The 13,171-nt window shown below is 35.3% G+C and overlaps 1 protein-coding gene across 6 annotated transcripts in view; it reads left to right on the top strand.

Moving 5' to 3' along the window:
- The window catches only part of ARFGEF3 (ARFGEF family member 3), a 213,024-nt gene that overhangs the window by 65,406 nt on the left and 134,447 nt on the right, over positions 1-13,171 (top strand). For all 6 annotated transcript variants that reach the window (XM_074309720.1, XM_074309724.1, XM_074309719.1 and 3 more), the window contains exon 4: positions 1,061-1,192. In XM_074309720.1, the coding sequence (XP_074165821.1) occupies positions 1,061-1,192 (132 nt within the window). The remainder of the gene's footprint in view (positions 1-1,060; positions 1,193-13,171) is intronic.

The following is a 13,171-nucleotide window of genomic DNA, read 5'->3' as shown; positions in this document are numbered from 1 at the left end:
CCCTAGTGTTTTTTCATGCATTTTGTTGTTATTATTTTCATGCAAACTTATGTTATTCTTGACATTGGTGAAATTCCAATGAAGAAACCCCCTCTACTAATGTAGATCACAAACTCTTTTAAAATTTAAAATTTTAGGTACTTGCTAAGGATCATAGTGCTTAAATCTAAGTCTTGCTACTTTCCAGGCTAGTTCTCTCATTGTGCTGCAATCACTTTTCTTTTTTATTATTTTAAAATAATAGCCTTTTATTTTCAAAATACATAAAAGATAGTTTTCAATGTTCACACTTGCAAAACCTTGTGTTCCAAATGTTTTTTTCTATCTCCCTTCCCTTCATCCCCTCCCCTAGACATCATGTAATCCAAAATATGTTAAACATCTGCAAGTCTTCTGTACATATTTCCACATTTATCATCTGCATCACCTTTCAATCCCTACTTGTCACTCTAAATTAAACAAGCTATCTAGCTCTTTGATTCAGAATTGCCCTTTAGAATAATACTCCAAAAGGCCAAACTCTCATGGAGGAAATAGGATGTCTTCATTCTTTAAATAAGAATTCCAGAATACAGTTTCACAACAAAGAACTGATTAAATCAGTGAACCAGGAAGGTCAGCGTCTAGATAGCAATTTCTGCATCTTGGAAGAACCACTCCTTTTTTTCTTATCCAATGACATTTGGGAAGGGAGTATATGCAGGTGTCAGTAGAAAGAGAATGGTTCAGCTTGTCATACTTGTATCATATCATTGTCATCCAGCTACCTCTTCATTTGACACATTGGGATTTATCAGCATTCAAAGTTGAAATGAAGTAGTTGACAGCAGAATTTAGTGCTGTTTTTTTTTTTTTTTAATGAAGAACATTTGACAAAGACATTATTTACTTCAGTCATCACATATTTTTCACAGCATAGGAATATCAGACCTTTCATAATGGTCTCCAGCTATATGACTCTTGGGTAATAAAAATAACCATCAATATATAATAAGCTACAACAGAGCTAGGCAGCAGGGGAAAAGACTGTCTGTGTTCAATGCCTTGTGTCTCTTCGCAGAAGCTGCTGTCGGATGAGAGATTTGTCTCCATGGAAACAGACTCTGATGAGAAGCAGTTGCTTAATCAGATCCTGAATGCTGTCAGAGTGACTCCTTCCCTCAATGAAGACCTGCAGGTAGAAGTAATGAAGGTTAGTATGATGCTCCTCTATGGCTTGCGTCACTGGAAGAGAGACAAAGTCTGATCTCATTGATGACACTAGATCTTGTGAAAGACCTTGTTGCTATCTGTAACTCTTCTTGTTGGCATCCAATTATCAAGCCTGCTTATTTAATTGCAATGAAACAGAGTGGTCTTGACTTGAACTGTTGGTGTATTCTAATGTAAGTGACAATTGCATGGGAGGAAACAAATTCAATAAATCCATGCAGAAATATGGCTGATAGGTATAATAGGAATTTGTCTAGCAATTATTCATCACCTTTTAATACAATATGTGTTTACTGATAAAGTGGTCTGTCTTAGGAACACACCTCATCCTTCCTGGGAATTCTTCCCGCTCTAGTTTAGAGACCATACAAAATAAAATTATTTTATCTAATCACTCCCTCCTGCCTCTCCAAAACAGACAAGCAAACAAACAAGGAAAAATGAAAACAAAAAACCCAACATTCCATTCACTGAACAAACCTAAATGTTTCTGGTAAACATTAAACTACTCAGACAAAGCTTAATATAAAATTTTAATGGTTTAATCTATTATTCTCTTCCTCACTTTTACTACATACTGAGGAGTGCAATTGTTGACATGCTTCCTGATGTCTGCAGGCAATTCACTGAAATATTCCAGTTCAAACCTTCCTTATCTTGGAGCAAGTTATTACAACTTTTTTGGGCCTCAAGTGCTATCCCTAAGTTATGGGGACCAGGATAGAAACATTCTCCAAGGTTCCTTCTATCTCTAAAATTTTATGATTTTTGTAAAAGACGACTGAAAGCTTAGGTATTAAAAAGATGTGATGTGTATAGTCTCATCATATGCTGTACTATAGGTCCATTAGTCATGAATAGACCATAACTATAGAGTCCACTTCTAGATGCAATTATTTTTGGTTGCTTTTTTTCCCTACCAAAACACTGAGTGGGTAGAATATTACTAATTACTAATCATAGTTTCTATGGCAACTTGTCCAGCATACTCCCTTTAACCATTAGATTTTCAGCATGTACTTGAGTGGTGGTTACATTTATGGAAGAAATGAGTCACAGATTTAGATCTGGAAGAGACTGTGGCATTCTGAAATCTCTTCCCCAAATCCTACATTTATTTTAGAATTTTTTTTATTAAAGATTAAAATGGTGAGATATTTCTTTATCTAGAAGATGGGAATAGGGAGAATATTAAATGGTTGTGTCAACTCCACCACCTGGTTCTCTGACCCCATTCTTGATTTCTAATTCCAACCCAGTGGTACCTTCTGCTAACTCAGCTGAGAACAAGAAATAATACATATTAACTCTCCTGGAAGTAATGGCAGTCACATTATGGCTAACTTTCTAATGTCATCCTAATGGCTTCTAGAAACTTTAGTTAAATTCCGGAAGCTAATGTTTCAATTACATGTAGGAAAGGCAAGCCAACTGATCTTCTGTAAGAGGGAAAACAAGAATATGGATGAGTGTTCCTAACAAACTCAATTTTAATTGAAATCAATTTTAATAAAAATGTTGACTATGAATAATGACTATGAATAGTCCTACTGTTGTATTTTACTTTTTCCCCCAGAAAAATCTTAGTACTGGAAAAGCAAAGCATTTTACTTTTCAAGAGACCCTTATTTAAGTATTTAAATTTATTAACTTTTTTTCTTTTTGCACTTCTAAGATTCTCTTGGGGGAAAGACAAGGAAGAGTCCCTTTTTGCTTAGCAGCAAGACATAGAAAGAGGTATTCCTTTTAAAATAACTGTTGACAATATATTGGCAGTCTACAAACCCAGGAATTAAATGAACACAAATAAATAATAAGTTAATGGAAATAAAATTGTTTTAATTTTCTGTGATTTAAATGTTTATGGGTTTTTCTGGGAGGGTTGTTTTGTTTTAGAAAATAGATCTTGAGAAGTTGGTATAACATCTGTCATGTCTATGACTGACCCTATTCAGAGTTAAAATCAGACCATCCTTTAGCTTCACAGGCACATTAGAATCACAGATAATTAATTAGGAGGGACTTTATAAATCACTCAGTCCACCCCTTTCATTTTGTCAGGGAGGAAATTAGAGCTTCCTCTCCCTCCCTCTTTCTTCCCTTCTTTTTCTCCTTTTTCTCTCCTCCTTCTCCTTTTGCAGAGTAATCTGTCAATCATCAATAAACATTTCTCTAGTACTTAATCTATGCTAGGCATTTTGCTAAGTACTAAAGAAAGAAAAAGCAAACATCTCCTCCCCTCAGTGAGTTTTCATTCTAAGGTCGAGGGCAGGGAGGACAGAAGAAGAGGGAAGGAAATAACCTCAACATAAAAGATACTGATAGAATAGATGGAAGTAGTCTCAGAGAGGAAAGCACTAGCACCTGATGATGCCTCATGGGAAAGGTGTCACATGATTTACATTTTGAAGAAGCCATGGATTCTAAGAGGTGGAGGGGAGGAGAGGAAGTAGTTCAGTCAGTTCAGTTTGAGGGTGACAGATCCTGGAAAGGCACAATGATAGATAATAGAGCATTATATGGAAGAAGAAGCAAATAGGCCATGAGGGAAGGTGTCTTCTCATATATTTTTCTGACCCAATACCTATTCTTTTAACTTTGTCACATTTCCTTTTAATTGTTTTGTAATGGTAGTTCTTTCCATTTACATGTTTGTACTAATTGTGTCTAATAGAAGTTTCAGACCTACAGTTTATAACACTCCTAAGTATACCTGAATCAGATTAAAATACAATAGAGAAATATTTAACAAAACAAATAAAAATACAATAAATCATAAATGGGGTTAATATGTGTTTTTCTTTTTTCCCCCATTCTATTTTTTCACTCAATAGTATTTTATTTTTTACATGTAAAGATAGTTTTCAACATTTACTTTTGTAAGATTTTGAGTTCCATTGATAAGGGTGTGATCTAGGGCAGGGATGGGTCTGCCCTTCTTCTCTCTCCAAAGTTCTATGGGCTCCAATTCACCTACTCAGAGCTGTAATAAGAAAGGCTTTATTGATTAGAAAAAAAAAAGCCAAGATGTCTTGATGGGCAATATCAGCTTCAAGAGAGAAGTAATATTGCAAAGAAACAAAATCTGAAAATTTTACTTTATACAGAAACAGAATAATAGAACAGAATAGGCAAGGCTACTTAAGTTTGTATCTGAAAAGGCCTTCCTGCTTCCAGAGGATATGGAGCCATTTAAGTTTTTATAACAAAGGAGTTCTTCTCCAGAGAATATAAGTCCTTTTAAGTTTGTATAAGAAAGGAGTTCTTTTCCAGAGGATGTAAGTCTTTTTAAGTTTGTGTAACGTTTTTGTTACTGATTACTGGGCTGTCTGATTTCGTTCTCATCACCATTTTTTCTTCTTCCCTTCCTCTCACTCTCCCCTTCCCAAGACAGCAAACAATCTGATATAGGTTATACATGCACAATCATTTTAAACATTTACATATTAATCATGTTGTGAAAAAAAATTTAAAAAGGTAAAAGCCATGAGAAAGAAAAGAACAACAAAAAAGTGAAAATCTTATTCTTTGATCTGCATTTCAGTCTTTACAGTTCCTTCTCTGGATATGGCCATTCTAACTCTATTGGAATTGCCTTGGATCCTTGTAGTCCTGAGAAGAACTAAATCTGCTATAGTTGATCATCACATAATTTTGCCATTACTGTGTACAATATTCCCCTGGTTCTGCTCACTTCACTCAGCATCAGTTTATATAAGTCTTTTCAGGCTTTTCTCAAAGCACTGGACTCACCATTCCTTTTTTGGCAGGGGGTGAGGTGGTTAGGCTTACATGACCTGCTCAGGGTCACACAGCTAATAAGTTTTAAGTGTCTGAAGTTAAATTTTAACTCTGGTTCTTCTGACTTCAGGGGTATTCTCTCTACTATACCATCTTCTTGCCCCCTATCATTTCTTATAGAACAATAATATTCCATTACATTCAAATACCATAACTTATTCAGCCTTTTTTCAATTGATGGGCACCCATTCATTTTCCATTTCCTTGCCATCACAAAAAAATAGTTGCTACAAACATTTTTTTGCACATGTGTGTCCTTTCCCTCTTTCATGATCTTTTTGGGATATAGACCCAGTAATGGCACTAATGTATGATTTTCTAAGTCAATAAATGGCTTACAGGAATCCTTACATATGATTTAGTTTCTATTTAAATTTGACACTTCTGTTTTCCTGGCTCTGATATTTCACTTTGTATCAGTTCATGTAAATCTTTCTATGCTCCTTTCATCCTCTTCATTGTTTCTTATAAAACAGTAATATTTCATTACATTCACATAATCCAGTTTGTTTAGCCATTCCCCAATTGATAGGCATCCACCTTATTTCTAATTCTATGCTACTGCTAATATGATAAATTTTTATATGATATGATATATAATAATTATGATATAATATGATAAATATTTTATCCTATATGGAGGAAATTTTAGTTTCTCATAATGAATCTAGTTAACACACAAAAAGTGAAAATCTAACCCAAATCATACTGATGAGAGTTAGGAAAGGGGGTACCCCATTTGGATAAGTGCAAGGATAGTCCCGTGATGGTGCAGAGTCCCCTGTAAAGGCATTTACAGGCCCCAAAACCTAGATTGATAAAAAAAAAAAAGGTTTATTGTAGGAGTTTAGAAATAGGGGCAAAGGTAGAAAGATGCCAGGGCTGGAGGTGGTCACCGGGTGGACAGGAACCCTTACATGGCTGGAAGGATACCATGTTTGGGGGGGTCTGAGTCTGAGAGCAAAGAGTCTGAGCCCCAGAGCTCTCTTTTTGTAATCTTGAAGGTGGGTGGAGTCCCAGGCTCCTGGAGTGTTTTCAGATAAGGAAGAAACTGTTTGTGGGGGTTGGGAAAACCCAAGTTAGCTCAGATCCATTGGGGGCTGGGGAAAGCCCAGATATCATTGGAATTCAAAAGAATTCAAAATTTAGACCAGGATTTGTGCATCAAAGGTCAGCCATGGGGGTTGGGGAATCAGAAAGGAATCAATCCCATCTCTCCCTTCAAATGAATTAAAAATAATAAATAGTTCTTTTTAGTTATAACTGTTAATGTGGATGTGGAAAGACTACCTTGACTTTTGAAAGTGCTGGGAAATGAAGATTAAAATTTATAATTTGAACAAATAATGGTGCAGAATCATACAGTTCAAAAGGGATAGTTCTGAAATCTCTTTAATGAGCCAGAGTAATATGGGGATGCTGTTAATATCAGCAGTGATAAGTGATAAGAGATTTTTATAGTATAGCTATTCAGTTTATGTAAAATGCTATTCTGTGTTCCCTGGAATCTTTGTAAATAACTAATGCCATGCTTGACATCAGGGTTCAAGATTTTGGTTTTTGTCTGATAGACAGGGTTGTTATTTGATACAAATGAATTTAATACAAATAAATAAGGCCAGAACAGAACAGAAACTAAGAGCAATTAAGAATTCTGATCTAGATTTTTGCTAATTTATGACAGGTATGAAAAAATTCAGGAAAAGGAGCATTAGACATGAGATGGTATAAGGCATTTAATAAATCTTTGTTGATTAATCCACTAAGTTAATGAGCATATTCACCTGGCAGTGATATCAACTCCTTGATGCCATGAACTAGATTTAAATATGATGGGAAAAGGTTGGTTGAAAGTAATATTATTATAAAGTGTGTAATTACATTGCAAAATTGCAATAATAGACAGCAACAGAAGAGAAAACCTTCAATTACCTATTTTCTTTTCCTCTACTCCAGACTACTAATGGGAAGGAAAATAATGAATTTAGGGAGGGGAAAAGATACAATGAACAGAGTGAAGTGTTTTTCCTTATGTGAATGAATAGTTAACATCTTTTTAAAATTTGAGATCTAATTTGTGGATATTCAGAGGATTGACAGAAATCTGCTATATTGAGAACAGTGCAATAGTTTACACTTACATTTTAAATATTCTATTAACAGTTATATATTGAAGAGCTAGAATAGAGTTTTCAGTCTGAAGTCAAGAACACCTGAGTTTAATCTGACTTCAGTATGTTATAGCTGTATGACCCTGAACAAGTTACTTAACACTGTTAGCCTGTTTCCCCATCTATAAAATGAGCTGGAAAAAGAAATGGGAAACTATTCTAGTATTTATTCCAAGAAAATTCCAAAGAGGGGCAAGAAGAGTGGGATATGATTGAAATGATTGAACAACAAATTGGGTAAATAATGATACTTGGTACAGTATGAAACAAAACCCCAAATTCAAGTCTATGTTCCAGGAACTGGAATTTACAAATCACATCTCATTTGATCATTGCAATAATGCTGTGAAATGAGTGCTATAATTATCACTACTTTATAGTTGAGAAAATTAAATGACTTGCTCAGTATCACATAATATATGCCTAAGGCCATATCTGAATTCAGATCTTCCTGAGGCAGGCCCAGTGAGTGCATTCTCTACTGAATTATCTAATTGCTTCTATACCTATACTAATGCTGGTAATGCAAAAACAAAAATGTAACACTACCTACATTACAGAGCCCGATCCATGCTTTTCTTTGACTGTACAGTGGCCATTTCTCCTTCTTGACATACACTTTTTCCTTAATACAAGAGTGTCCCTAGAACCCCTCTCTTCTTTCAAGATGCATCCAAAGCAACATCTTTATCCATCCAAAAGTTCCTTCAAATAGAGGGAAATCAAGGCAAAATATAAATGTGGCATTTGAGCTGAAACATAGGCAAAGGTAAAGATGAAATGCATTTTCAGGCATAAGGAAAAACAGGGCAGAAAGTAAAAGGGGTATTATTAAGAGTCAATAAAATGAAGCTGCATGGACATGTTTGTTGATTGATTAAAATATGAGATACTGCAAACACACAAAGAGAAATTAGGAGAAACTATCAGGCTGGGATAAGAGTCTAACAGCAGCTTATTGGTCTTGGGCATACTGATTTTCAACAGCCACAAAAACTGGTTCTTATCCCTGGGGATGATGTGATGTATTGGTTCCTGGAAAGTTTGCCAACATTCGTGTTAGGGAAAGTTTTTAAAATAAAATTTTTAAAAGCCTAGTTAACAGATAATAGGCATATGACTTTTTTTTTTACATTTAATTTTTACTTGCCTGTGGAAGGCCTATTAAAGGCTTTTGCAGTATCTCATAATGGTGTCAAAAAGACCCATCTGACAGGATGATTACCAAGCTAAAAAGACTTTGAATATGGGACTGATGACGAGCCTATGTCTTTTGCTGAAGGAGTAGCTGTATGATTGGATTTCAGCTGATGATATCTTTTGGCCACAGAAACTAATGAGATCATCTCCTTGGAGTCAGGGAGCAGTTGTGAGCTGTGCCAGGTGTGGAAGTAACTATAAAAATGAAATCACAAATGTCTAAAGTTTCTAAATGCTATTTCTAGGCACAGAAGTTTGACTTTCTTTATCATGACTTTTTGTTGGTATTAAAATTAGAATTAAAAAGAATCATTAATTTGGATAAATTAAAACCTGGTTCACATGAATAATGGATTATTTTGCATGTTTTTGAAATAAGGTTTCATTCCTTTCAAGTAAATAGACTTGTGAAAACGAGGCTATTAAGATGATGCCAAGGAGAAAGTTCTGTGAGTACTAAGTCTTTGAAAATAATTATACCTTTTAGGGAGCATAAACACTCCTTCAACCTCCAATTAACAAGTGAAAGAGATTCACCGTATTCATGAGTGTGTTTTGGAGGTTGTGGGTGTTGAGAATCACTTGAATATTCTTAATAAGTGGGAGAAAAGGTCATGTGAGTCCAGGAAAAGATATTGGAAGATGATCTATCTTCTTTCTCCCCATCAGCAATCAGTCCATTTAAAACTTTTTTTGGAATAGGAAAGAATTGTGGGCTAGATTGGAAAAATTTGGTTAGCTGAGAATAGAGGGGATTAAGGGACATTAAGGGAGGTTTGTAGGTTTCTGTGTTGGTCTTGATAATTAATTAGAGTATACAGTCTGGTAAAAACGTATAAAATTTTCAATTATAAACTCCATGAATGCAAAAATTATATTTTATTTGTATTTATATCTCCAAATCTTAGCACAGTTCTTTCTGGATTTTTGTTTTTGTTTTGTTGTTTTGTTTTGTTTTTTTGATCAATGGCAGTCTATTTTAGCTCATCTGGACCAATATTGTATCTAGGACACTTCTTCATCACATTAGACACTACCACAGCCTTATGCAAAATTGCAATGTTAATTTTTATTTCACCTCTCTACCCTTAGATATCTTGGTCCCCTAGGAGCCTCCTAAATTGGTATAGTGGTCCATAACACCCCTTTTTTTCCTTTTCCTATGAGGATGAAGCTTAAGTTTCAATTTTTATAAAAAGCTAATATAATAATCTTCTATTTCATTGGCCCATTAAACTAGTCCTCTGATTACCTACAACCCAACTGCAGGAAAAAATTTCACAAACATGTTAGTGTATTTAGATTAATATTAACATGTAATATTAATATAATTGAATCTAGGGATGGTGTGATGTAGTGAACAGAGAATTGAACTTGTTAAAAGTTCTGCCTCTGACAAGGAATAGCTGGTGATAATGAACAAATCACTGAATCTCTTAGTCCTCTAGAAAGTCTAAGACTTTTATGTTGCAGAAGTTCCAAACTGAGTTTAAATAATATGTGTTCTGTTTGCTGATAAAAATCACAGGTTCAGTCCCTTTTCCCTATGAGATCCATTGTAGACTATGCCCATATTTGGTATCAGACTCTGGCTTCTGACTAAAAATGGGAAGGAATTCACATGCTGTCTGTCCCCTACTATGCTATAGTTACTGTTTTGCAGAATATATAAGTGCTCAATGAATGCAATTGATTGAATTATAATTCTAAGGTTTCCCCTAGTGCTTCCCCGGAGTTCTAATCAGCTTAATTTTCTGAGATGAATTTTTTATGACTCTGGGGAATTCAGAGCCTTCTCTGAATTCAGAGTCATATCCTTAGAGTAGGGTTGATGATGTGGAGCTTTTTGCATCCTCTAGAAAAACTAGACTCAGAGAATCTTGGATGTTGATTAAAGAGGCACAAAGAAAATGAGCCTAATTTTAGTCTCTGGTTTGTGCCATAGTTTCTAGCAACTAGAGGTATCACCTTTTGAATTGTGAAGGAAAGACATTTGATGTGATTCATTCAGAATTCTTATGTTTTGTTTTTCATGGTCAAATTCATTATGTTGATTGGGAAAAATATATTTGCTAATAAATTAACCCAGTGAAGGCCAATTTTTGATGAATATCATTGGCTATGAAGTGTGCCATTCTTTTTAGATGGCTTATGTTGTACACTGAGTAGGCCATACAGAGTGGGAATGGTTTTCTCAGTTGGCCTGCCCTTTTTTTGACCCACATAAACAGAGAGAGAAGATAGATTGCTGCACTCTGTTCATACACATTAAAGGTTTGTATGTGTCACATTACTCCTGATACTACTTATATGAACCAGAGCAAAAAGAATCTTTTTATTGTGAAATAAGGGAGCCATTTTATTCATTCCCAGAGGCAGAAATTCATTGTAGGAACTGTAATAATAAATGATAAAGTCAATATAGAGACAAGCAAATATGGTACTTGTGTTACATGAAACAGTCATTGAGCTTGGCTGCAATGAGATTTTCATTTTCTATTTCTTTTCCCTCTAGAGTCCTTATTGCTACACCGTTTACATTATATAAACTAAGGTTTATTTTCAGAGAAGAGAAAAAGAAACACTCATTTATTAAATGCCTACTGTGCACTAGTCACTGTGCTAAGTGTTTTACAAATTTTCTCATTTGATCCTCACAATTACCCTGACCCTATCCACTTTCTTATACATCAATTGCCATTACCTTAAACTCATTATCTCTCACTGAACAAAAACAATAGCTTTTGTTTGCCTTCCCAGATATCTCCCTACTTCAATCCACATGGCTTCCTATAGTTATTGGGATAATTTTCCTAATGGACAACTCAGATTACACCAGTCTTCTGAACAAAATCAATTATGTGGATCATTTTCAGATCTACTTCTCAAGCCCTCACCTCTCTCTTGACCTCCAATCTCACATCTCCAGCTGCCTTTTGGAAGATAATTGTCCTCTGAAAAAAATGTTGTATAGACTTAAATTCAATATCCAAAACTGATGTTATTATCATTCCCCCACAATTCTCCCCTCTTCTAAACTTTCCAGTTACTGTCAAGGTTGGTACTATTTTCCCAGTTACTCAGAGGAGCAACTTAGGTATCATCCTCAATTCTTCACTACCTATCCTCTCATATCCAATGTCTTCCCAAGTCCTGTTGATTATATCTTTAAAATCAAATTTTATATATGTCCCCTTCTGCCACCTTGGTGGAACACCTCCCTCTTAGACACCACTGTGATGTTACTGGTCCTCTTTTTGAAAATGAAAGATGAACAAAAACAGTAACACTTTTGGACTATTAAAATAGCTTTTTCATTTCCCTAGCTGAAGACTCTCTTCCTTTTCTACTAAGCTGTCAAATTGATCTTCCTAAATCTGAGATTGACCTTTTCACTGTCTCTCTATCTAATTTTTGTCTCTCTTTGTGTCTCTGTCTGTCTTTGTCTCTTTCTGTCTCTCTGTCTTTGTTTCTTTGTCTCTCTGTGACTCTCTCCCTTTGTTTCTTTCCTCTCTGCTCTCTGTCTCTGTCTCTGTGTTTGTCTTTCTGTCTGCCTGCCTGTCTGTCTGTCTCTCTATATGCATCACTCTCTCTATCTCTCTATCTGTCTTTGTCTCACTCTGTTTCTCTTTTTCTGGCTTTGGCTTTGGCTCTTTTTCGCCTCTAGAATGAAAAACAAAATCTTCTATGGCATTCAGAACCCTTTATAACTTAGTTTCTCTTACCCTTTTAGTTTTCTTATATCTTATTCACCCTCATATACTCTACTCTACAGAAGACAATTCATTCATCTCCAGATTCCATTTATTGTCCCTTGTCATACCTGATCTTCTCTTCTTTGTATCTTCCTTCTGGCTCCCCTGGCTTCTTTCAAGTCTCAGCTATCTTCAACAAGTATCTTTCCTTTATGGTTGTTTGCATGTTGTCTCCCATAAATGACTGCGAGCTTATTGAGAGCAAGAACCATTATGTGTCTTTATTTATATCCCGAAGGCTTAGCGCATGTCTGTATTCAGTTATTCAGGCATGTCTGATTCTTTATGACCCCATATGGGGTTTTCTTAGCAAAGACACTGTAGTGATTTGCCGTTTCTTTCTCTAGTCAATTAAGACAGAGATTAAGTGACTCTCCCAAGTTAAAAGATCTGGTGAATGTCTGAAGCCAAATTCGAACCCAGGTCTTCCTGAGTCCATGTCCTACACTTTACCTACTAAGCTACCTAGCTGACTTATGGCATGGTGGTTATTTAATTAATAATTTTCAATTGAGTTTAGGGGTTTTAAGTTGCCTGTGGAAAAATCTATTCAAATCTTTCCATGATCTACCTTCAGCTTACCTTTCTATTTGTAACCCCAGCATACCCTCTTTCTTTTAAATCCTTCCTCCAAAGTTATACTGATTAAAGATATACTGGGCAGATTTGTATTTGCTTGCAATGATAGCTCACAAGTTCTCTTCAGTTGTTCCCTTTTACTAGTCAATGAGAGGACACATCAAATTCAAAGAAAATAAATTTAATGGAATATCACAGTAAGAAAAGTTGTACCCCATAATCTAATCTCCAGTGAATAAACCTATTCTCAGAGGAAAGATTTGACATAAGTAATGAACAGGTGTGAAGGAAGAGACGTATAGAGAACACTCACAGCCAGAGAGTATACATGGAAGTGCAACATATATTCTTCATACTCTGTCTTCTGATCATGTCATTGGGTTGTTCCTCCTCGACTTGCTTCCTGCCAGTCTTGCATGGCATAGTCTTTGCTAGATTTAATAATTTCATGGT

Source organism: Sminthopsis crassicaudata, chromosome 4, assembly GCF_048593235.1.
Source record: "Sminthopsis crassicaudata isolate SCR6 chromosome 4, ASM4859323v1, whole genome shotgun sequence".
NCBI lineage: Eukaryota > Metazoa > Chordata > Mammalia > Dasyuromorphia > Dasyuridae > Sminthopsis > Sminthopsis crassicaudata.
This window is presented reverse-complemented; position numbering and strand designations above follow the sequence as displayed.